A 26,123-nucleotide genomic window follows, 5' to 3' on the forward strand; every position below is an offset into this window, starting at 1 on the left:
TATTAATTAATTTATTACGTCATCCTATATGCCTTTTATCAGATGACTAATATACTAAAGTTTCTGGGACAGAAATAAGTAAGATGGACTTTCAACCCTTGGGGAACTCAAATATCTATGTCTCTATAGATTTGGCACAGAATAAGGGATTTCACTGATCCAGGAAAGCCAGATAAAAGCGTGTTCTGTGAGAATTCTGTGTTAAAATTAAATTCCAGGAAAGGTCAAAAGGTTTGTATCACTTTAAAAAAATTGTCAGCTATTAACAGGAGTTTTTTTTTTTTTAGCAAAAGCTCTTCATATGAGTTAAAGACATAGAGCCTTTATTTTTAACAGTGACTGGTTGCAGAGTCTTAGAATGTGGTTCTGGCTTAGAGATTTCTTGCCATTTGTATATTTTAGTATACCACCTGTAAATGACAGTTTTGAGCAGAAGAAACTGGAGCACAGAATGTCAACCTGCTAATATTTCTAGTAATGGCCTTACTCCCTGGATATAAATATAGGTAGTTTGAATGTATAACTGAGTTTAGAACATCATTAGTGTTATGACTGTTGTTTACAACAATTAGCATGTATGGTGTACTAGGCATTTTTCAATAGTGGAGAATAAACCAAAACCAGTGTCTAGAAGACTGCAGAATTAAGTAAGCAAATAGAAGAGATTCTTGAGGACTCCGCTGGAGTGAGAGCCAGCCAGTATAGATGCCTGCTGGTGTTATCGCTCTGAGACTTAATTTATAGGAGGCTGAGGATTACCTAAAAGCTTCAGATAATGTCTTCTTTAAGAGCTAGTGCTAAGCTTATCTCAGACATAAGAAGTTGATGACATATTCATGCCTTGGGGTCAATGAAAGTGGCCACAAGACAGTCAGAAAGTTGGTGTACTTAGCTGAGGAGAAGAGGAGGAGCTGAAGAGACAGACAGAAACACAGTAGGGAGGTTTGTATTACTCAGCCATTAGAAACGACAAATACCCACCATTTGCTTCAACGTGGATGGAACTGCAGGGTATTATGCTGAGTGAAATAAGTCAGTCGGAGAAGGACAAACATTATATGGTCTCGTTCATTTGGGGATATAAAAAATAGTGAAAGGGAATAAAGGGGAAAGGAGAGAAAATGAGTGGGAAATATCAGTGAGGATGACAGAACATGAGAGACTCCTAACTCTGGGAAATGAACAAGGGGTGGTGGAAGGGAGGTGGACCGGGGGAGGGGGTGACTGGGTGATGGGCACAGAGGGGGGCACTTGATGGGATGAGCATTGGGTGTTATACTATATGTTGGCAAATTGGATTCCAATAAAAGATATACCAAAAAAAAGTTTGAACGGCAAGCTTTCAATTTATCTTGCAAGGCAGTGAGCAGACTGATGGTGCTCTGAAATTAGTGAGGAGAGAAAATGCCGAACTCTTTATACTGTTTGTTTTATCCTGGGGCCTCAAAAGATTATAGAATCCTAAAAAAAAAAAAAAAATTCTCCTCAAGAGTATGTGGCTTTTACTATTTTTTGGAGTGTGGAGCAAGTCAGATTTTTGCAAGGATTAAGAAATAAATGAGAGAGAAAAAGAGCGTAGGTTGTTGGCACAAAGATCAGACAGAAGAAAAGCCCAGACTGCCTCAGCTAGTCCAATGACTCGTGTGGAAACCACTGCTGGATCTGCCCAGAAAGAAAGTGCGTCTGAGGGTCAACCTCCAGACACCGTGCAGACGCAGGGTAGACAGAGTAACCAATGTGCCGTGAATGCACATTCTTGTCGTCCAGAGGATGTTTAGGGTGCTTATACTCAGGCACATGTGGCCTCAGCTTTGCTCCCATGTACTACGACACAGTACCCAGGTCTCCGTCTTCTGAGGAATGAGCCCTGGCAAAGGTTGTGCGTTATGTAGACAAGGCAGCGTGTATTCATCCTCTTTGGTGTTCATCCAGGTATCTGGCCTAGATAGAAACTGAGGGGAACAGATAATCCAGGGTACCATGTTGTCCAATTTGAGTTCATCATTGATCTTTAAATGAGAGATCTGATAGACGTTATTTGAGTTATTGTCCTTTTTAACACTTCCACGTCAACCTCTGTTGTTTGCTTTGGCATAGTATTAGACACAACAGAAAAGAAGGGGAAATGCCCCCATATTTTATTTGGTAGATAGAATGCTTATGAAGTTGTCAAAGAAACTAAGAATATACAAACAATAAAACTATACTTGGACCAGAATTGCCATAAGGAAGGTAAACATTTCATGCAGTTGCTGGTTTTCAGATGGCATTAAAATTTTTTTATAGGATTTTTGTTTTACTGTTCTGATGTAGTTGTGAGATCTGCCTTTTTGAGCATGTGTTGAAAGATGCCAGCCAAAGTTTAATATAAATAATGATATATATACCGGCTCATTAAATTAGCTAGGAAAATGAAGAAGAATCTATTTTGTGTATACAATTGAGATTTCAAGGATCTTGTTAGAAATTAGAGTTAGATCAAATGCTCTTATATTGGCATTCTTTTTCTGTGTTAGGTCTTGGAAACTCTAATTAGTCATCTAAAATCTCACATTATTGGATATCAAGTTTATGTTAAAGAATATCAATTAGTAATTAAACCCCGAAACTACCATCATGGGTTTGGAGATGGAGGGAGGGAGAGAGGGAGATAATAAAATAATTGTCAATCTGCCAACTGAAGACATATCTTCTATTTTACCTTTAATTTTAGATATCGACGAATGTTTACAGAATGGCCGTATCTGCAATAATGGGCGTTGCATTAACACAGATGGCAGTTTCCACTGTGTGTGTAATGCAGGCTTTCATGTGACACGAGATGGGAAGAACTGTGAAGGTAAATGATAACAGTATGGCAGTCAGAGTAGCAGAATAATACTAATCCCCTTCTCCCATCCCGGTTTCAGTATCAGAAATCTTTAACAAGACCAAGCCAAACATTGAGTGAAAAGTCAAAGTAGCAAATATATTTCATATATTGTTATTATGGGTGAGGCAAACATACGTGTCAATAATATTCATACCTTTAATTACATTTCTGTGATTCACGTAACATTTCAAATATATGAAGAGAGCTTGTCCTTTAAAGATACCTGGTGATGATGAAAATTCTATAACATAGATTATTACTTCCTAATTTTAGGCAATCAGAATTTGTACATTGTTTTTTTAATAGGATACACCTGAACTCCTATATTTCTTTTTTTTTAAATTCTTAATTGAAGCATAGGTGGCAAAAGCCATATAGTTTTCTTACATTTATAATTCTTCTGTTTAAAATGTCTGTCTAGTGGGACACCTGGGTGGCCCAATGGTTGAATGTCTGCCTTCGGATCAGGGCCTGATCCCGGGGTCCTGGGATCGAGTCCCGTATCGGGTTCCCAGCAGGAAGCCTGCTTCTCTCTCCGCCTATTCCTCTGCCTCTCTCTCATAAATAAATAAATAAATAATCTTTAATAAAATAAAATAAAATATCTAGTAAGAAAAAACTACTGAGTATCTGGAACTGTAAAATTTTTTGAAACATTGACTATTGAGAACTAGCTATCTTGCCTCTCAAATTAATCACCTCATTTTGAATTGGGCTGTTTCAAACGTTTTGTCTTTTTCCCCTGCAATTTTTTCCTGAATTGAAAATATGACCATTATTGATGAGTTTCCACTTCTTAGACCTTTAGCAAAAAATGAAGAATGCTTCTTATCGTCTTTCCCAACGTCTTTGGGAAAGATCCCAAGAATCTATTCATACATTAAAAGAATTTCAAAATTGTTCTTAGAAACATTTTTGGCAGAATATTATCTTAGTGATTCAATTCAAAGACTTAATGCCAGAATTCTCGGTTGGGATAGAATCCTGTTTAAAAAAAAGAAAAAATCATAAATTACATTGGTTTGACTAAAGCTTGTAAGTGAAAACACACTGTGTCTAGAAGAGCAAGCGCCTCCCAAGACAACTGTAGTATTAAATAAAATAAGATATTGATGAATTTAAAGAAATAAACCTATGATCAAGGAGTTTTAAAGGTTAGCTAACGTGGCTATACTCCATAGAGTGTTGCATTTTAAAAATACATTTTTTCCTACCCCTATTTAAGACTTCAAACTTGAAGCTGTTCTCTTGTTTCTACTTTATAAAGAATCAGAAGGTAGTCTAAGTCTGTTTTAAGTTCCATCATTCTTGGTTTTGATTTTTGTTTTTCAGTGTATTAGAGGTAATATCAGTGAAGTAAATAGAACTGTCAGACAGTTAACACACTTTTCAGTTTACAAACTACTGTCTTTAAAGAAAAAGTCCTGGTAGCTTCCATTGAGTCTAATTTCATATAAATATATATCATACACATGAGGTTTTATATAAATGATTATATATGGATTTCATGTCTATACACATGTGTATATATGTGTATACATATATATACACACAAAATAAATTTAGCTCTGTAGTTTGCATGCACACGTCAAAAATTGAGAACATAAGAACACACATTTTATATGGCCCTTCTTCTGTGTGCTATAATTTGGAAGAAAATTAGCCTTAGACTATATAATTACAAGAAAATGGAAGAAAAGTGAAGAAAAAGAACTATGTTCATTCAGGTTGTCTTCTTTTGTAAGCTTGCTCTTCTGGTCATAAGGAAATGTATCCTTTTATATTTTTCAGATATGGATGAATGCAGCATAAGGAACATGTGCCTCAATGGAATGTGTATCAATGAAGATGGCAGTTTTAAATGTATTTGCAAACCTGGATTTCAGCTGGCATCAGACGGGCGTTATTGCAAAGGTTTGTGCTGTAAAACTCTAAGTTGTATTCTCCTCTTGATTTTTCTCCTTTCTGTATCGCTTAGAGGTGCTTTGCCTCACTGAGTCTCCCCAGTTAAAGTGCTCCTAATTTGGTTTAGAAAACCTGTCTGGACCTCCTTCTTAAGGACAGCCATCCAGAGAGGTATGGTTTATGCTCAAGAGGCTGCTCTTATTGCAGAAAGGGTGTTAGGGGTCTCCTAAAGGAGAATGAAAGGGTACATAGCAAAGGAATGAGAAGCTGAACTAATAGTTGGTCCACTGATAGATGTGAGCATCTTTTTAAAGAAGCTGGATTCTTCCTTTTCCTTGCATTTGGGGAATCATGGAAGTTAGGTTTTATGATGGCTGTCATTTGCTACCTCTTGCATCTTTACCTGGACAAACTATTATAGATTCTTACTGCAGCAATCTCTTTTCTGTAATTTCCTCCAGATATCTTAAGAAACAAAGTTTCTTGTGGATGATTTATTTAGGCATTCTTAAATCACATAAGCATAAAGGGAAATAGAATTGGGCAGCCCAGGTGGCTCAGCGGTTTAGCGCCGCCTTCAGCCCAGGGTGTGATCCTGGAGCCCCGGGAGTCCCACGTCGGACTCCCTGCATGGAGCCTGCTTCTCCCTCTGCCTGTGTCTGTGCCTCTCTCTCTCTCTCTCTGTGTCTCTCATGAATAAATAAATAAAATCTTTTTTTAAAAAAGGGAAATAGAATTAAGCAGAAGAGATTAAACTAAGAGCCATTGTTTAGCTTGGTAGCTTTTGAAATAATCTCATTACTTCAGGTATGGAAACAAAAATGAGGATTTTTACTTGTGTTGTTGAAAACTGGGGTTCTAAAAAGAGTCATCGAGATAAATTTGCGCTTAGTATGTTTTGCCTTATGTAGTCAGGGATGAGTGATTATTGCCCTTGGGTCCAAATTCTAAGTTGAAACCATACTTCTCAAGGAATCTTGTATCCAAACAGGCCCTGGAAATCTGCTAAAATACTGTACTCAAAGCCTTCTCCTCATAGTTTCAGATGGAGAAGTGCAGAGTGTCAAGCTGTTTGGTACTGAGAAAACAGAGTAAAGTCCTATGATGCCTTTTCTCCAGGTTCCCCTGGTAGACAGTTTTGGTAAAGGTGCTCACCAATAGATGAGACTTCTTCTTCTTTCTTCTATGGAAGAAAGCCTTGTATGAAGTTGTTGGCAAGATGTACATTTTTTTCTAGGCTTAAAAGAACTTCTATCCCTTGGTTGTTTACCAATATCCTCCATGACCTTCACATCAGTGTCTCTTAATATCGTGCAACTCTGTCCTCTTAGTAAGAGAAAACATTTGAGTTTTTAAAATTTGAAATAAGAAATAAGTTTCTATATTACTGAGCCCTGTGCGGGGAGGAACTTATTGTTTGGAAGACAAGATTAACACATGGAAATATTCTACAATGTAAAACAGAATACAACTAAATTCCAAATTGTGCAGGTTGAGTGCTATACAAGTGAAAAAGAAAGGGGAAGGAAATGATTGCTGGAATACTTGGAATTAGGCTTCCAAATAAAATAGCAGAAGGAAATGTGAAAGCCCCTTTGTGAGCAGATCTTTTGCAGGAACACACACTCTTGCCTATCCACAGGGCATACTGAGATTGACTTTGGTGCCTGTAGGCTGCTGGTGACCCAGGCCACTGCCTCTCAGCATTAAGTATGACCAACAGATAATGCTGATGTAATTATTTCAGAAGACATTATGACCTCATAGATTAAACTAGGTTTTCCAACTGTTTACAACCCATGAAAATAGACTTCAGACTAAAGAGAAAAGAAAGAAATTTCTTGTATGCCAAATTTCTCCTTTTCTGTAACCTTTCTCTTGACATCATTGGATAAGATTTTCTTTTAGTACTGAGTATTTAGTTCTGAGACCACAAAGATGTGACTGTTCAAAGCTAGAATAAACAATGCTAATTTAATCTCTGTGGTTGACTAATCTGATAAACAGCATGGCCTCCTTGATCACTCTCTGAATATTGGGGCCACTCAAATTCAGTCATGTCCTTTAGATCTATGTTACAACTCTGTCCCCATTAAAAAGCCTTTGTGTCACTTTTCAGGCTATAGTTGTCACTGTATTACTGTATATCTCAACTTGAACAAAAAGGTGACCTGAATAACTGAACCAATTTGAGTTCATGTATTTAAATATAACTGCTGCTTTAAAATACAATCTGTACACAGAATCTTGGACCATCCAAGCATATCTTGTGCCAGATAACACATGCTAAGTAAAATGTAGAGGTGTTTCTCAGTTTTCATTTGCCTTTTTAAGGTCAGAAAAAAAAGAAATAGTTGAATACACTAGTTATATATTATAAAAAGAGTTGTTAGAAAGTGACTTGCTTTAAGTGTTAAATGTTTTCCAAAATACAATTTTGGTACCATTTCTACTTTCTCATATTGAAGGGGGAAAATATTTGCTATTATTAGCATATGCCCAATAAAGTCTTTTACCAGACCTCCCTAAGCATATACATAGAATACTGTAACGTATCTGTAATACTTAAGAAAGATTTTTCTTTGCTGGGTTCCAGTTGCTTACAGTGCTGTTGTTGGCCAGAAGTGGTCATCAAAATATTCTATATTCATTTTCCATTTCTTTTCTATAATGTTCCATCAGGGTTTTAGTTCTATATCTCTTAATGCCACACTAGTCATCTCAGAGAGTTTAGGCATGAGTGATATTGGAATGGACCCCAGTCTGAGTGTTGGATGCCAAATGGAGAAGCTTCCTGCCCAGGTCAAAGTTGCAGTCTATTATCAAGCTAGATTTCTCACAGTCCTGGAAGAATTGCCGTGTGAAATGTTCCACAAGACCCTTTGTCTGTTAGCTGTCACTTTTCTTCTTCTTCCAATTCTGTTTTTGCCTTCTTGATTCTTATTTTGGATAAAAAGATCTCAGGAGGATATTATTGAAATAGCTTTCTCTGTGGTAAAAAAAAAAAGTGCTCAGTGTAGTTTGTCAATTTTTGTTACTATTTTCTCAAAGGACAATGAAATGTGTCTCATTGAGCTTTGATTGTTGATGCTGCATATTACTTTCCATCTTCCCCATTTTCAAGTGTTGTAAAAGAATTATAAACATGTGATGGTCTCATATAAACATCACTCTGTTTTTAATACGTGCTTTTCCCCACCACAGATATTAATGAGTGTGAAACACCTGGGATCTGCATGAATGGACGCTGTGTCAACACTGATGGCTCCTACAGATGTGAATGCTTTCCTGGACTGGCTGTGGGTCTCGATGGACGTGTGTGTGTTGGTAAGATAAAGCTACGACTAGATAGACACGTGGTAGAGATCCACACTCTGTCGACCACTAAATCCCGCCAATAACAAATGCACTCTACTGTAACGGATAGGACAGAATTAATATTTGTGGGGGAACAAACCAACAGTATCAGTTTTCTTCTTGCATAAATTTAATAAGAGGTAGAAAGATGAGCTGAGATAAATGAAAACCAAGGGAATCCCCACCTCTCTTTCCCCTTTTTCTTTTCTAATCATATAGATGTACTTAATTTTCACCAACTCTCCTTTGTTGATAATAGTCATGGAAATTGGCCTGTATATGCTCATTATCTCATAGCGGACATTTTCGTATAGGAAATTGAATGTCCGAAGGGAAATCTAGAAGGCAAAGGAGGATACAGATAATCAAGAACTTTATGTAATATTTTTATGTCTTTGCATGAATTTTGAAATTTATTGAGAAATAGATATTAATTTTATCCACATTATTTTTAGGAAAGGCAGTCAGTAAACACTTGAATTGGGAGTGGATTGGGCATGGCTGGAAACTCCCTCTCTGGTGGTAAAGATGACACTACTTAGTAGAGCAATGTCTATAAACTTGTATAATGGAACTTTTATAGATTAAACTTCCTCCATTTTGAAAGTGCATCTAATTCAAACATTCAGTAATTGCATGTTTATTTTGAGATAGGCCACACTTCTAAGAAAGATCTTATTTATCATGGGATGAGGGTTACTGGCCATCCATCATTCATTTAACTTGTATTGCCTTGTCTACACAAGTTTGAGGAAGACAAAATGAATAAGATAGAATCTCAGGACTTAAGAATCTCACAGTTGGGTAAACCATTGGTAGTCCCTAGAAAACTGAGAGTCTGGCAATTGGTTTCCAGTTCTTGGAAGCTTAATGTAGTGTGTTTTATTTTGTCTTTTTCTTTTGAAACCTAAGACCAGAGGCATTTTCTGTGAGTTAGAACAGGGACGATGGCTAAATAAAACCAGCTTCAACTTTGACCTGGGGAGTTCTCATCTGTTTGAAGTGATAGTGTGATGACAGTTGCTTCTTTCTGTTTAGACACACACATGCGGAGCACATGCTATGGTGGATATAAGAGAGGCCAGTGTGTCAAACCGTTGTTTGGTGCCGTTACTAAATCTGAATGCTGTTGTGCCAGCACTGAGTATGCTTTTGGGGAACCTTGCCAACCATGTCCTGCACAAAATTCAGGTATGTGGTGTCATGAGGATGCCCTCGTACTACCAGCCTTCTGCCACCATCTACAATCTTTGCGTCTATGAAAGTCACAGGGAAAGATTATATTATGTTCTCCAGATATATCATTTACCTTCCTGGGGTCTTGGCAGGGTTACCCAGGGTCTGATCACACGTTTTTCACCCAATCCCAATAATCTTTGGGAACAAGTAGCATGTTTAGAACCTCCATCCTAACCCTTCCACCTTAGTAATAGTCACGCTCTTTGGAATTCATGCAACTTGCCTTGTTTTCTAAAGTAGTTTCACAGTGTTTGCGTTTTGCAGTAACTATTATAAAAGCAGAATTTTACAGAGTGTAAAAGTAAATAATTTTCAGATTACCTGAATATTTCCAACTTTTTTCCAAAAGGCCATGTGAGAATTTTGTTCAAATCCCTCATGTTGATTTAAGTGTGCTTCTCCTAAATGATTTTATTCAACCCTAGGGAAAAAGTATTTTTCTCAGTTTGAAGTGACATGGTATAATAAAAAGAAAACTGGTTGGTGAGTCAGAATTCTTCCCAGCCATGGGCAGACAAATTACTTAATTGGGGGGTTTAGTTCTTTGTAGATTTTTGTTTATTTAGGAGTTTTGCTCACCTACTTTCAAAAGGACCGGAGATGGCTTACAATAGTAAACAACTATAAAATAGAATAATATGGAAAAGGGATCCTTAGTTTTCTCATCTACAAAATGGATTATTTAGGTAATCTAGAAGATCCTCTCCAGTTATAAATTATTTCTGTCTGTAAAGCAAAAATAGTTTACTGAAACTAAAGCAATAAACTGTCAACATTTGGAAACTTGGCAGTTTCCTTTCAATGTTCTAAAATAGAGTTAGATCCAATGTTGAAAACATGTAGCTCTGATTGGTTGGTTTAAATCTAAGATCCAGTTAGTTCATTTCTGGCCTATATACAATCAATTAAAAATTAACTCACAATTTTTAAACATCTGCCATTTTGAAAATAATATTTTAAATTAGAGAGTTAGAGATTAAAATATGAGAAGTTAGAGAAAGTTAAATGGAAGACTTTAAAAGAAATGAAGGAATGCCAGTTAAAGAAGAAAGCCTTATTCTGGCTGATTTCTTCACAAATTGCCATTTTATGAATGAGTACCAATCAGTTCAATTCATGCTCACAATAATACTTCAATTATACACCATAAAATACAATCTTATTCAACAAAGATACCTCCATGTAACTTTATAGTTGTATATCGTTAATACTGTCCTTTTGTAAGTTACTTTAACTTTTCAAAGTACTTCTCTTACATACTTTGAATTTATAAGATGAATGAGTATCATGAAAACTGAGAGTATAGGTGATTTGTTTACATCTTCAGTAAGTGGAAGAACCAGAACTTAGAATCCAGGACCTTTGGTGCATATAGTTCTTTGCTTTTGCATTTTCCTCTGGACCCAGTACGTGTCCAAAGAATTCTCATGATACCTAGGGAAATGAAGTAATATTATAAAAAGATGACTAAAAGAGACCAGATTTCTTTAAGCAATGAAGCTTAAGGAGGGTTAAATTTGAAGCCCAGCCCCACTAGCTTCTGTTTTATATTTGAATGTACTTGCACAGAAAAGGTCCACATGTGGAAGTGCTTTCCCTCAGTTTGGTTTCTCCACCTCTTTGGTAGATGAAAATGCCAGATCATGAAGGATCTGAGCATAGAATATCCCTTATTTCAGGAGAAAGGGGATATTTTAAAAGGTACTTAAAATATCTAAAAGTTTCCTTCTTTAGTCAATTTAATGAGAAACTCCAACCAGATCACATCTAAAGTCCATCTTTGTGTCCTGGAAGGAAGCCAAGGAAGCTATATATGAAGATATTTCTCACTGGCTGCTGCATGTTTATTTCTTATAGGAATCAGTAAGTTAAATCCACAGAAGTATAAGTATTAGGAATCTTCTCATATGTCCACATATGGTTGTCTCTGTGGCACAACACCAAATTGGCTCAGCAGCACATACCACTTCTTAAATGCATGAACTGTGTGAGGAGCCATGTGGAGCACTTTACATGTTCTCTTGTGACATCCATAGAACTGTCATGTGAGTTGGGTATCCTTGTCTCCAGTGTGTAGAAGAGGAAACTAACAAAGGGAAAGGGCTTGCTCCTAAATAAGCATTGTCCTCAGCGTTCAAACCAGTGCTGACCTGACTTGACTGACTGCAGAGGATAGTCTAGTATCAGATCCTACCCAAATGGAAAAGAGCTGTAACAATAATTTGCCTCCATTTAGGCCAAGCATCAGTTAATTTAGCACTAATTGTGAAACTGCTCTTTGCAAAACTGGCATGATATTGTTTTTCTTATTCTGTTACTTACAATATTTTGAAAGTGTTTTAATTAATCACTGACATGAGAGAATAATGACATGGCATTTCTTTTGGCTATGACATGGCAATTCTTTTGGCCTCCAGTCCCAGGCTTTCAAACACACAATGGCAGCTACCTTCCCAAAGGAAGGTCCCATTTAGCTGGATTTAAAAATTAAGGAATTTCACCAATTCTCTCAAATTGACATTTGCATGAAGGCAGAGGCTCTGAAGGGTTCAACCTTCATTTAAAAAAAAATTCTGTGTAACTCATTTGCATCCACTGTCACCAGGAACAGTTTTCTAGCACTCAGAAGTTCAGGAGCTATTTGCTTCAGCAGTGAGGTGTGGTTGGCCTCTGTAAAGAGGCCGCCCCTAATAGCTGTTCTCCTACCACTTCAGCACAAATGATTTGCATTTGACCATGAGACTCCGTGGTTGCCGGAAACTGTGGGCAACTAAGAGGACACTTTAATTTGTTTTCCTTGGATAAAGTATGCTTCCAGTTAGTTCTCCATTTATATCATTCACTCTTATGTTCATCTAAGTATTGTTGGAGCTGTATGTGAAACATTGCATCAGTTTTAGGAAATAGAAATCTGATTCCATCAGAATTTGGGAGCATATTCTGCATACCTCAGTTTCTTGGTAAGACCTCAGTTTTAACATTATGCAATACTTTGCCTATGGATTTATCAGAGAGGATGAATCTAACATTCCAATGAGTGTGAGTTTTAAAAATATACTTAAATACAAGTGCAGAGAGAAATGAGAAAATGTTAAGTACTTGATTGTACTAAAAAAAAAACCAAAACACCCAACAGTTCACACTAAGAAGCAAAATTATTCCCAAGATAGTAGGAGAAGGTTTTATTAACAGTTAAGAAACCACATTTTAACAGGCACATTTCACTGTAAGTGTAAAGTGTTCCCTGGTGAACGAAATCAAATTATAGGAAAAACACCTTTTCCAAAAGCGCTTTGCACAAGGAATTACTATAACTTGCTTATGTCCTTCAAAGTCATTTTCCACAGTGATGCAGAGCCTTTCAAATGGGAGCCTGGGATACCAGTGACTCCCTCGGGAGATGGCTCCTTTTTCTGTTACCACTTTCTTTCGGTTCCACTCACTTAGGAGGAAATGATGTGTGCAAAGCCAAGCACAGGATCGACCTCTTCTACAAACAAAGGAATCATTTACTATCTGTTAATTTATTGCAGCGGAATATCAGGCACTCTGCAGCAGTGGGCCAGGAATGACATCAGCAGGCAGTGGTAAGGACTGGTTTGGAATTCCCTTCTTTCAGCATGTGCAGAAGCAGCAGTGGTGGGCCCTCCTGTGGGTTTCCAGTTGGTCCCTTTACATGCAGACTGAGGAGGTCTGACCTCTTCTCTGGTCATCACTGCATGATGTACCTAGAACACCTAGAAGCCCCCAGGGGCAGAGCAACTGTGGTACACTGGGTCCTGGATTGCTGGGTTGAGATGTGGGGCTTGATACTGAATAGTTGGGTGTTCTTCCAGGGTGATTGATGGGAGGACTGCAGATTAAATACAATGAGTGTGGTCTCATTCATGAGAAGAGACGGTCTGGTCCCCCTTTGGCTCTTCCACCATCAAGTGCTGTTCAGGGTTATGGGCTTAGTTGAATTATTAGACATTCACATTTGAATAATTTATTGACTATCAAGTGTTCAGGCAGTATAAGATGTCAATAGGGAGCTATCTTATATTTTGTAGCAAGCAGAGATAGCAATTAACTGAGTGGGAAGAAGATGAAATATTTCAGTGGACAGGTTAGAACTAGAGAAATATCTGTACCATGAAAGAATTAAAGTTAAAAGGGAGAATTAGAATGAGGGTAAAAACAGGTGACAGGAAAGATGAAGGGATTATTTTATTAATATAAAACTAAATAATTCAACTCAGGACAGGCCTGAAAAAAAGTAGACCGAATTGATTGTCCGCTCATTCTCATGGTTAATTTCATCATTATATGTGGATGAAGGTAGAGAGGAGATATTTGAGGGAAAGAGGAGTAGTAAAGAAATTTATAATGAATAAAGAGTGAGTGGGGAATAAATAAAGTTGTGATAGGGACCTGGAGAAGGAAAAACATGTCAACCTTGACTTACAGAAGATTTGAGACTCGCCATTCACTGATTGTCATCTGCATCACTCTTGACTAGAGAGCTCTCCTCAGTCTGTAGGCACACAGAAGAGGGAGGACTTAGCCTCATCTGGGCTGAGCAGCAGAGGGGTTTCCAGAACAGGTGATGTTTGAATGTGCTTTGGACCAAAGAATAGGCCTGGTTCCAAACACTCCCCACAAAGAGCAAAAGGGCATTGTATGTTCATGGAAGAACGAGAAATTTAAAGTAAATAGAGTTAATATTTTAACTTAATCTTGATTATTGAACCTACAGAAGTTTGAACCATGAGAGTGACACAGTCATCTTGTTTTTAAGCTAAGTCTGATGGCTCTGTGGAAGGAAGGTACATCAAAGAGGCTGGGCTGGTGGCAGGGAGACCAGCGGGAGGGACTGGGGCTCTGTGGTGATCCACTTTTCCATCTTGATGTTTGAGTCAGAAGACCAGGGGTTTTCCTTCAGCCTGATTAAAGATTGGTAATCTTGTAGTTTGAGCTCAAATGCCAAGTTCTTCTCTAGGACTGGTGGAAGGAAGATGTGAGTCAGAACATCTTGTAGTGAGAAACAGTGATCAAGTTTCCTCATCAAAGTGAAACTTTATTTTCACTAGGTTCTAAAGTTGTTACATTTATTGTAACGTTATTTTCTTTGGTAGTTCTTTGATGTTAACGTTAGAATGTTATTGATACTGAACTTTTTTCTGGTGGTGCAGATATAAATGAATGTGCCTTAGATCCGGATATCTGTCCAAACGGAATTTGTGAAAATCTCCGTGGGACCTACAAATGCATATGCAATTCAGGATATGAAGTGGATCCATCTGGGAAGAACTGTGTTGGTAAGAAGTTTTACCTGTTTCCTAAGACATCTCACACATCATGCATTGCTTCTTTGTTGCTTTGAGGAAACTGCTTTCAGTAGCTGAAGGGCCTGGGCAAATGGATGGCCTTCACTTTGGGTGTCAGCATGGCACATACATGCCTTGATTAACTAAAATTTACATACCTGAATCCTGATAATTTATAAGTAGTCGTGTGTCATGTTCACTCCAAAAAAGAGAAGCTCCTTAGATGTATACAAAATACAGATTGTGAGCCATTTCTTATGTGTCTACAAAGATAGCCCTATTTTTACCGAGAGAAACAACTCTTTTCCCAACCACTTTATTAGATTTAATCAAAGAAAACCCAGTTTATTTTCAGTAATACCTGTTCTCTGTTAAGTTTAGCAAACACCATATATTTTTTAAAGATTTTATTTATTGGGACATCTGGGTGGCTCAGCGGTTGAGGGTCTGCCTTCCACCCAGGGCATGATCCTGGAGTCCCAGGATCGAGTTTCACATTGGGTCCCTGCATGGAGCCTGCTTCTCCCTTTGCCTGTGTCTCTGTCTCTCTCTCTTTATGTCTCTCATGAATGAATAAATAAAATCTTTTAAAAAGATTAATATTGTATATATTTATTTGAGAGAGAGAGAGAGGGAACAAGCAGAAGTGGTGGTGGTGAGGGCAAGGGGGTGGGGAACAGAGGGAAAGGGAGAAGCAGGCTCTCCACTGAGCAGTAAGTCCCATGATGCAGGTGTCTATCGCAGAATTCCAGGATCATGACCTGAGCCCAAGGCAGATGCTTAGCCAATTGAGCTACCCAGGTGCCCCAAGAAAACACCACATTTTGATGCTCTAATAAAATCTTAATGAAAGTACCAGCCAGTAACTATAAAAAAACAAAAACAAAAACTTTGGGAATAAAATGGTCAGTATGGGCACCATTATTCTTTTTTAACTTTTTCCAGTTGCCTAGACTAGTATTTTCTGAAATCTACTATCTATTCTATGGTGCAGTGACATACTACTGCAGATTTCCTGAAGTTCAGCTTCTAACACCAGAATATTCAAATTTACGGGAATATGCCAGAGTATACCAAAAGCAAAATGTAAAACGGTGTATCTTTTTGATTTGAAAGCAAAACAAATTTTACATAAAAAATACTTTCATGAAGTAGGGAGAAAATTAATCAGTTTTAATAAATATAAAAGCGGGGCCTCAAATATACTTTTAACTCTCTAAAAACCATTTAGGGTTTAGGTGTTAGAACTTATTCTCTCCTGCCATAAGTGGTATTTTAGTTGCAGGGTTTGAAAATTACTGCCATACGGTAGTCAGTCATTGGAACATGTAAAAATTCTGAGATGCTACAGATTGAAATAAACACAAATGTCTTTGTTTTCATTCTTTCAACACCTAATCGAGCAAGTATTAACTACTCCTCAGGTGCTGGACTCAACTATTGCCTAGACAGCCATAGTTGCTATATGTTCTGACTCAAGAAAAGAAAGTTCCTTTTCCTATTTGTCCCTGGGTAACAAGCAATTTTACTTGCCATGGCTCCTTACTTTACCATTGCAAATCTGGTGTTGAGGAGCTTGCCGAAATACTTAGATCCCTCCCAAGAGACTTGTTACCTCTGATTAGACAGACAATACTTTAACCTTAAAAGGATTAAGATTAAATTACATCATATAGAACTTCATTCACTTGGACAGGGAAAAATGGCCATGTCAATTAAATATTTTGAAAAAGTTTACTATTTTGAACTATTAAAACATGACCATCTCTGATATATCCATGAGTTTTCCTCTGTCTTCTTGTCATTGTGCAATTCTTTTCAAAGCTCCTCCAACCTAATTGTGTATTTCTGACTCCTTTCAGGAATCTTTGTACACCAGAAAGTACTCTAGTTCACTATAGTCCTTTTAATGTATTACAGAAGGCCTCATTCACATTTGATTCTTTTATACTTCACCATTTCTTCTTTTTCTTTTCTTTTTTTTTCATAGCTTCTCCTCCTACAAAATTCTGTGTTTCTGTGGACACTGTGAGATCAGTATTAAAACAATATGTGCACCTTTACTCTAGACTCTATGTGTGGTTCTGTGTACAAAGACTCTATGTGTTTCTCTGTCTATGTACAAAGAAAAGTGAATGATTCTAGAGATAGAATGGAGAGGAAAGATAACTCTAGATGTCCTGAAACAAACCCTCTATTGCTTTGCCCCTTCTGGCTCTCTGAACACCTGAGTCATTTCTGCAGGTCACCTATGCTCACATGTTCCTACCTTCTCTTCTTCCCTGTACTTCCACTATTCACCATAAATAATTTCTCCTTTTGTCTTCTATCGAACTGCTTGAAGGACAGAACATGGCGAGAATACAGTTCCTCTTGTACAATGTACAGTTCTAGAATTTTGCAGGTTGAAGTAAAGTGTCACACCTAATAGGTGCCTTTTATTTTAGGCCTGCTGATGATTGTCATTATGGGCAAAGTAGAGATATCAGTTATTTTCAAAGAAACAGAAATCTTCCTTGAATATTTTTCATGTGCTTTCCATCTTCACATGTGGCATTTGCACATTCATAAAAACAACTAACAGTAAACAAAAGCAAATTCTTTGCCCCCATTTAAATCACTTTTCACCTGAGTGTCAGGCTAAAACAGTGCCTAGGAAAATGAGGTTAGGAGAAGGTCAGGGGAGCCACATACTTATCCTAAAACCCTTCTTTCAACTACAGTTTTTTTTTTCCTTTCCCTAACTTTTATTGCTGGCCCAAACTTAGCCCTTTTTCTTTGTGGTCTACAATGACTTTTGAGAAATGAATTCTTCCTCTACCACACCCTTAATTTTAGGGCTTCTTTTCTGGGGTACAGTTGTGATTTGAGTGTACATGGTATTTGCAAACTAGATTAAACTCACAACTTTTACTATTGCATTTTTCTGTAATAAAGCCTCTCCTCTTTGGCAGACAGAATCATCATTTATCTGAACAGGCCCGGAAGGACACGGAGATGTTTTAGCTTCTTCCAAAATTTGTAAAAAAAAATTCCTTGTGGACATATAGCCCATTCTGTGGGGTGTGTGATATAGTTTAGCCCAACTGTATATAACAAGCTGTTAAAGTTCCACACTTCCTGAATTACCTAAGTAACTCATATCAAAACTTAGATTTTGCATCAGACAGACCTATTATTTACCTGAAAGTAAGGAGTTTTTCTGAGCTCTCTGAATCTTGAGTCTGAAATTCCTCATGAGAATTATAAACTCTATAGATTGCTTCATACTTTATAAACACAACCAGAGACCATTTCAGTTATTCTAAAGAAGAAATACCCACCTGGAACTAACACATATCAAGGATGGGCCTTACTTTCTAAATGTTTTTTTTAGTTCCTTAAATCAATAGGATTAGTTCTTTTAATCCTGGGACAATGAACAGTTATATAAAGATTAATGACTTACAGCAAATCCAGGTTTCTGCCTGTTAAAAAAGTGTACTGAATAGTATCTGGTGACTTTATACTTTGTAGATACCTAGTAAAAATAATCAGATGAAACTCCTATTTTCCTCAAATTAGGTTAGTTAGGCAAAAACCAATGTTAGAGGAATTTTGCCTCTTTGCTTGAGTTAATCATATCATAGGACCTTAAATACTTAACCTAAAAAAGCACGAGAAGTTGTGTGCAATGGAATGTGCTCCACTTAAGTTCATGTTTATTGGTTTTCCAGATATTAATGAATGTGTATTGAACAGTCTGCTTTGTGATAATGGACAATGTAGAAACACTCCTGGAAGTTTTGTCTGTACCTGTCCCAAGGGATTTATCTACAAACCTGACCTAAAAACCTGTGAAGGTAATCTGTGTTTTTATTCTTACACTGTGTACTGTATTGTCTTTCAGTATGCCAGTGAAAAACCATGAGAATAAGTTAGAGTCACCTCTATTTTAGACAATTATGTCATTATAATTGAGATTCTGTGGTCCTAAATGACACTTGTATGCACTTTGTAGGCTACTGATGGTACTTACTTACAGTTGCCATTTTATTTGCCATCATTTAAAAGATGAAGAAAATATCACACTAAAGTTAGTAATTTGGATATCACATCTAATGTTTGCTTCAGATTTTCTGAATAAAAAGATTCAGCTGTATGCCAGATTCTGTGCTTAAGAGATATGCTCAATCATTATTTTTGACATTCCATCTAGTCTAGAAAAGAACTTTCTAGGTCAGCTTTACTATCTAATAAAGAATATGTGGTAGCAATTGAGGCCAGAGTTTAAATATTCTTTCATGCCCAAGACTACTCTTTAGCAGTAATGTGGACCTGTTTTTGTTTTAGACATCGACGAATGTGAATCAAGTCCTTGCATTAATGGAGTCTGCAAGAACAGCCCGGGCTCTTTTATTTGTGAATGTTCTTCTGAAAGTACTTTGGATCCAACAAAAACCATCTGCATAGGTATTTATCCTGCTGATCAGCATTGTATTTAATGTTCACTTTTAATGCAAAAGAGTTTATTGCAAAGAATTTAAATATGGATGAACAAAATTGTAAATGACCACTATCACTTGTTTCACACGTCATTCATGCTGTAATTCCAATGCACATTGCTTTTTTTATATAGATTCTGTTATCTATTAACATCATCTCCCACCTCCCTGCAGAAACCATCAAGGGCACTTGCTGGCAGACTGTCATCGATGGGCGGTGTGAGATCAACATCAATGGAGCTACCTTAAAGTCCCAGTGCTGTTCCTCTCTTGGTGCTGCCTGGGGGAGCCCTTGTACCCTATGCCAAGTCGGTAAGAGAGTCAGGCCCATTCCACTGGTCACTTTGCTTAGAAACTGGAAACCCAGTACTTTGTTCATTTAGATATACCTAGGAATTCTAGATTTAGTTCTTATGACCTCTGTGAAACATATTGCTGAAGAGGAAACTAAGAGAAGTGTCAAGGACAGTAATTTTGTGTGATTTGGTGATTGGGTTATTTTCTACCACCCACACTGTAATGTGGTTACCTAGTGTTGCTTTCCTAGATCAGGAATTCCAATGGGTTCTCTTGGAAACTCATGATTAGGGGTCTTGAGGTTTTTACAGGCACAGATTATCTTCCAAAAATGTACTGATGTTCTTTACATTCAGGACTTAACTTCTAAATCCGTTGCAAAGCTGAGGTCTGAGATCCTTGATGATGATTTTGTTGATTCAGTGTTCAGATATATAAATGTGTGGATTTAAATAATGTGAATGCTGCATGGCGGGAGATCTTCGAATTCTAAAGTTTATTTTCCGTGTTCATGTTCTAGAAATCATATATTGTGATTCCTGTTTTAGAACTGATAGCAAAAAAGAAGTCTAGCCAAATTCCTTCTTCGTCATCACCTTAGCATGATCTTTAGGGGATCTTTGGGTCTTTCAGGACCTCTCAGAGGAATTGAGCTTAATTCAAGGAGACATTTCATCCTCCTCCTCCTCCTCCTTCTTCATCTATGCAATCTCAGAAACACTTTGTTATCTTAGACTTATTCATAGCAACAAAATCTAATTCATGCCCAGGTCCTCTTTTGGATTTCTTATACTATGTGATAGAAAGTCAGGATATTGTTATCTCAAATTTGTTTTTTGTTTTTGTTTTTGTTTGTTTGCTTTACAGATCCCATATGTGGCAAGGGCTACTCAAGAATTAAAGGAACACAGTGTGAAGGTATATTTATGCCTATCTATAAACCATAAATTTCTGTGTGCCTGAAGAATGCTTGTGTGAACTTGGACTGGATAAAGTTGTCATGTAACTTCCCAGTGAGAAATATGCAGCAGAGAGGAAAATAATGAGAACTGCAGAACATAACAGATGTTAATTTCACAAGCATATATATGCTGTTGCCAGTGTTGGATCACTCTGGCCACAGGGCAGGGTGACTAAGAATGGTTTAGGCTGACCATGGTTTTGAGTGACTTCACTTTCAAAATACTATCAGGAAGAGAAAAATGGAAGTTTTCGATGAGGCTATAAAATTTGCATTTTTTTCTTGGTTTGTCCTGGTGTGTGTGTGTTTGTTTGTTTCATGGTCATGGATGACCTTTAGAAGGACATACTCTATTGTCTCTTTTTTGAAAGCTTACATGGATTCCCTCCAGTTTATTGTGATTCTTTCTCACGGAGTCCCAGATAGACGTAGGTCAGGGTGACTAACACAACCTGACATGACACGGCAGCTGAAAAATTTTAAAAACAGCAATTAGTCCCATATGTGGAATGAAATGAAGTTTTTTTTTTCCCCCTGCTAAAATAAAGAGAAACACTACAACCCCCACCCAAAGTTTTGTTCCAAATGATGACTGAATCCTTTGGCCTTTCTCTGGTCCAGACCCACTGTTAATAACTTATCTGACTTCAGCAGCACATTTTGGTGTACAAGTGGCCAGAACAAAAAAACCCCAAAAGGTAAATTTCCCACTTCCCACATATCTCTCTCACAAGGAAAGACTTCAAATATTTTTTTTTCAATATCCCCAGCTTAAAAAGTTATTTTTTTCTAAACGGAGACACAGTATGGCATTGGGAAGTGCTTTTCTTTGAATTAACTTGATGGTGAGTATTTATCCAAATTATGGCAGGGAACACACTACTTTCTATTAAACAAACTGGGAAGGACTGGTACATTTGAGATGTTTGGGTAAATGGTGAATGAATGAACATGAGCGTCTTTTGACTCTCCCTAATTCAAGCTGGGACCACCAAGGCTTTGACAGAACAGTCTGAGACTGTTGCTGAGCTAGAACTAATCATACACTTTCTGGGGACATCTCAACATTTCTTAAAAGACATTCTCTTGAGTGGCCCCACATATTTATTTCTCAGTGGGATTTTTGTCTTCAAGCTATTTCTTCTTTGCTAGTTTGAAAGATGAGGTTTCTGTTTCTCTATCTATTTTGGATATCTGATCTCATAAAGCTAGTTATGTGGCTCCTGGGGGCCTTACCTGAGATGTCCATAGTACCCAGAGCTGTCCCCAAGAACTCACACCAATTCCCAGCCTCTATAATTAAAAAATTACTCCCTCAGACTAATGGAGAAACTCCTATCTTTAGTAAAAGGTGGACTCAGTCAGGTTGCAATTCAAAGTTCCTAGAAATTTTACATGAACTATTTGGAGACAAACTAGCTTTATGAACTTATTTGGTTCAAAATAACCTTTTCTGTTGTGAGAATAATTATGACTCCATGAATGAAATAAAGTAGAATGATGTTATACAGATATTTTAACTTTATTTTTTTTCCTTCATAGATATAAATGAGTGTGAAGTATTTCCAGGAGTATGCAAAAATGGTGTATGTGTTAACTCTGAGGGATCATTTAAATGTCAGTGTCCCAATGGGATGACTTTGGATGCCACAGGAAGGATCTGCCTAGGTAAATCCTGAGCTCATTACTTTTCTAATGGTCATTTCTTAAAGATTTAAAAACTCAGTTAATAAGATAAAGCTGAATATTTGGTTCCAAGTACAGAAACACACATCCCAAATGCAGCATTTCCATTAGGATTCATAGTGGTTTCCTTGATAAATAGCCTTTCTCACTCAAGCTCTTCATTTATTCTTTATAAAAAGAGGCTGGAACATGTTAGTGAAGAGAAACTTTGGTTTCTTACTGATGTATAACTATTCCTTAAATCATTACCATCACAATCATTATTCCAGAACTCTTAAACCTGCCTCTATATGCCAGCAACTATAGGGTATAAAGTGAATGGTGGGAAGAACAATTTTGCTTGATTAGAAACTGTAACCCATGTCCACTAGGCATGTCCTGTCATTTACCAGATGGACAAGTCATCTCAGGAAACCCTTGTGGGTGTGAGTGAAGAATACGAGATTCCTGAATAGCGAACCCGAAGGTGCCCAGGCCACTGTCACTTCTAATCATGGTGGGATTCTCCATGCCAACTGTTAGAGCCCAAGTGGCATTGATATGGAAGAGACTGGACTCTGAGTTCTCAGAAAGTTGTCCTGTGGGCTCTTAATGGCAGCAGGTCTGAGATCCCACAGTATGTGTGTGGCATCTGGCAAACTTATTCTGAAGCTACTTCAAGGCTTCTGACTGCCAGGAATATGTCTCTTGGATCACTTGTTTTTGAGTCCATGGCTCAGGGACATTGTATATCTGAAACCATATTCTCTGAAGGTCATCCTGAGTGAAGGACCACTATAGATGGTTTAAAAGAGTGGTATGAGGTTAAGGGAGTTGGATCATGTATGAATCAGAACTATCAAACCTTTAAATGTAGAGCTTTATATGGCTTACAAACATAAGCAATATGGAATAGAAAAGCTGGAATCCAGAGGCTAGAGTCTTTTCATGGCCGTGGATGTCAGTTAATCTCATTTTTTTTTTTTTTTTTTTTTTTTTTTTTTTAGTTAATCTCATTTTGAGTCTGCTTTTTTGTGTAGGAGGAATTGACACTTAATGAGAGCCTTCTTTCAGGTTCTTCAGTTCAAAGATGTTTCAGTGTTTAATTTAGAAATCATTTAAAAAGTATCCATACATCATATTGGAGACAACCTGAATGTAAGTTTGCCCAGAAGGCTTCAGAAGCTTTCTAACATTAAAGAAAGTTCAGGCACGTAGGTGAATGGTTAATGACCACATTGTGAAGGAGAGAGGGAAGATTATGCCTAAGGTTTCAATTACACTTTACAGTTTGTAGATACACAGTCTCATCTGAGCTTCATAGAACGCTTTCAGAGATGGGTGCAACATCATTCTATGGATGTGGAAATTCAGGGTCAAGGTTAATAATTTCTAAAACAAGCAACTTCTTAGTTGCAGAACAGGACTACATTCCAGATATCTTGACATCTGGTATATCACTTCTCTTCCTCACAATTCCACAAATTTGGGGTTGGGGCTGGATGTATCCCATGTGTACCCAGAAGAATATACATGTAAGCCCATGTAGAGGTGAAAGAAATACTTGAGAAGAGGAGTGAATGACTTTGCTTTGTTGATTTTCCTCTTCAATATTGAGTAGGGCAGTTTCATTTTGGAATTTAACATTACACTTCTCCAAAAAAGAAATGGATGTCAGGAAAAAGTGTGGGAGCTAGTTTAGATGTTCTCCACTGATAAAGAGTTCAGTTTCTTTTTAGCTAGAGAGGAGATTCCAAGGCATTATGGAATGCAGGTATTGGTAGGAAGCATGTCTGTACAGAGAAAACATCTCCCAAAAGAGCACTGTGGGATTTCTCAGAATACTGTTCTTTATGTAGAATTATCAGAAAAGGCCTAAAATTGAAAGGAAAGTTTCCAGAAATAGGAGGTGCAAATAAATATGAGCTGCCAAAGAAAAGAAAGTATTTTATTAGGTGGGAATATTCATCAGAAAGCCTGGACTCCTTTTGAGGAAAATAATTAATTCCAGCCAATAAGTACATAGCAAATTATTATGGGTATTGTACTTTGTCTAACACAACGGGTTGACAGTTTGAGGTGGTGAAAACAGGGTAGCTCTCCTTAGCCTCCCTGTGTTCCGTCTGGCAGATATCCGCCTGGAAACCTGCTTCCTGAGGTACGAGGACGAGGAATGCACTCTGCCCGTTGCTGGCCGCCACCGCATGGACGCCTGTTGCTGCTCCGTTGGGGCAGCCTGGGGTACTGAGGAATGCGAGGAGTGTCCTGTGAGAAACACGCCTGAGTACGAGGAGCTCTGTCCCAGAGGGCCCGGATTCGCCACAAAAGAAATTACCAATGGAAAACCTTTCTTCAAAGGTACAATGGTTTCAGTGGCTGGTTGCTCTTCTTTTTAAACCAACAGGATGTTCTGCAAAGAGGAGAATAACAGTGAATATCATCAGTGTGGTCATCCCTTGGTCATCTCAGCAGACATTCCTCACTTTCTGAGTTATATTCAGCGAATGTTCACTCTGGAACGGGTTTTCTTTTCCCACCTTTCAGGACTTCCTGAGGTTACCGGCCCCCCCCCCCCCCCCCCCCCCGCCTATTAACCATTTATGAAGTGTTAAAGTAGATTTTAAGACTACCCTAAGCCAAATATCAACAGAAAGGAAATTTTCTTGGGGAATTTTTATTCTATCTGCTAAAGCCATAAAACTTGACCTCTTCTCTGATTATTTAATCCAGGTCACTGCAGTTCACCTGAGTATACCGTAGTGGAGGTGAATGGCATGACAGACCCAGTGGCAGATCCTCTTTGTCCAAAAACAGTGAAAGTCATTCTTATGGCAAGCACATTTCAGTGACTTATGATATTTAAAACATTATTTCAGTTTATTATGCTATAATCTAAAATTTGTATAAAAAATGAGAAGTTATAGATCTAATCTAATTCCAAAATTGATTTAACTTTTTATGCACAAGGATACAGAACTTGTTTACTTTAGCATGTGGAAAAATCATGACTGGTTTCCCAGAATTCCAGTTTTTCAGAGAGGCCCAGCTTTTGTTCCTGGTAGAGATTTTTGTCTTGGTTGCCATTGTGTCTGGGCCTAGTTATTATAATACTTCATAACTAAATTGACTTATAAAAATGGGAAATTAGTATATGAATATTGCTTAATTATCCTTATATAAATGTGTAAAAATAACTTTTAGTACTGAGTGTTTAATCCAAGAAGCCCTAGAGGTTGAAATTCACTCTAGAGAGACAGTTTCTAGATGATCCTCTTAAATGTCTCCTAAGTAAATTCAAAGGAATTTGAATGATTTGCTTCCAAAGGCTGTGGCACTCCATTGCCACGGAAAGACATGTTCTTGAAATTTAATCTGCTAGTTCTGTCTTTCATGACATTTTATAGAAATGAACTTGTATTTCTTGAGCTTTAGGTCTTGCTTTAGAAAGGCTCCTGAAGGAGATCTTTCACCCATTATATATACAGTATCCTACTGTACAAGAAACTCTTTTCATTATATTAATGAAACCTTAATGTTAATTGAGAAAATGTTTTTAAATTATATACACACTTGAGAAAATATTTTAATAGCATACACTTATTTACAAATCATTTCAATTATAAATAACATCTTTTTTTGAAATTCTTATATTCTAGACGCATGCAAGAAAGCATACATGGATATCTCATTTCACTATACTCTTGTTTGGTTGCCATGGACATTTTTTTGTCAGTCATCTACTGTGTGCTTTGGGAATAGATGCTAGTGGCTTAGAATATTTATTCATTCATTTGGCAAATACTTAAGTATTTGGTATATATTTCAGGCAGTGTGCTGGGCTCTAGAAGTCCGAATAAACACACCCTCTACTTCCCTAATAAACTTTCTAAAATGTAGAAGTTTAAAAGTCTAGATATGTTTACAAAGTCATAGTTCTCATGGATCATCACACATTCTTTAAAATGCATATTGCCAAGACCTTAAATCAAGACCTTTCAACTCCCTGGGTTTAAAATAGAGGCATTGAGAACTCC

The 26,123-nt window shown here is 37.4% G+C and overlaps 1 protein-coding gene across 2 annotated transcripts in view; it reads left to right on the forward strand.

Annotated features, from left to right (window-relative positions):
* FBN1 (fibrillin 1) overlaps positions 1 to 26,123 on the forward strand; it is a 227,453-nt gene that overhangs the window by 127,378 nt on the left and 73,952 nt on the right. For both annotated transcript variants that reach the window (XM_041743578.1, XM_041743577.1), the window contains exons 14-25: positions 2,714 to 2,839; positions 4,664 to 4,786; positions 7,982 to 8,104; positions 9,173 to 9,325; positions 12,907 to 12,960; positions 14,548 to 14,673; positions 18,399 to 18,524; positions 19,015 to 19,134; positions 19,341 to 19,478; positions 20,331 to 20,381; positions 21,967 to 22,092; positions 24,220 to 24,447. In XM_041743578.1, the coding sequence (XP_041599512.1) occupies positions 2,714 to 2,839; positions 4,664 to 4,786; positions 7,982 to 8,104; positions 9,173 to 9,325; positions 12,907 to 12,960; positions 14,548 to 14,673; positions 18,399 to 18,524; positions 19,015 to 19,134; positions 19,341 to 19,478; positions 20,331 to 20,381; positions 21,967 to 22,092; positions 24,220 to 24,447 (1,494 nt within the window). The remainder of the gene's footprint in view (positions 1 to 2,713; positions 2,840 to 4,663; positions 4,787 to 7,981; positions 8,105 to 9,172; positions 9,326 to 12,906; positions 12,961 to 14,547; positions 14,674 to 18,398; positions 18,525 to 19,014; positions 19,135 to 19,340; positions 19,479 to 20,330; positions 20,382 to 21,966; positions 22,093 to 24,219; positions 24,448 to 26,123) is intronic.

Source organism: Vulpes lagopus, chromosome 2 (genome assembly GCF_018345385.1).
Source record: "Vulpes lagopus strain Blue_001 chromosome 2, ASM1834538v1, whole genome shotgun sequence".
Classification (NCBI taxonomy): Eukaryota; Metazoa; Chordata; class Mammalia; order Carnivora; family Canidae; genus Vulpes; species Vulpes lagopus.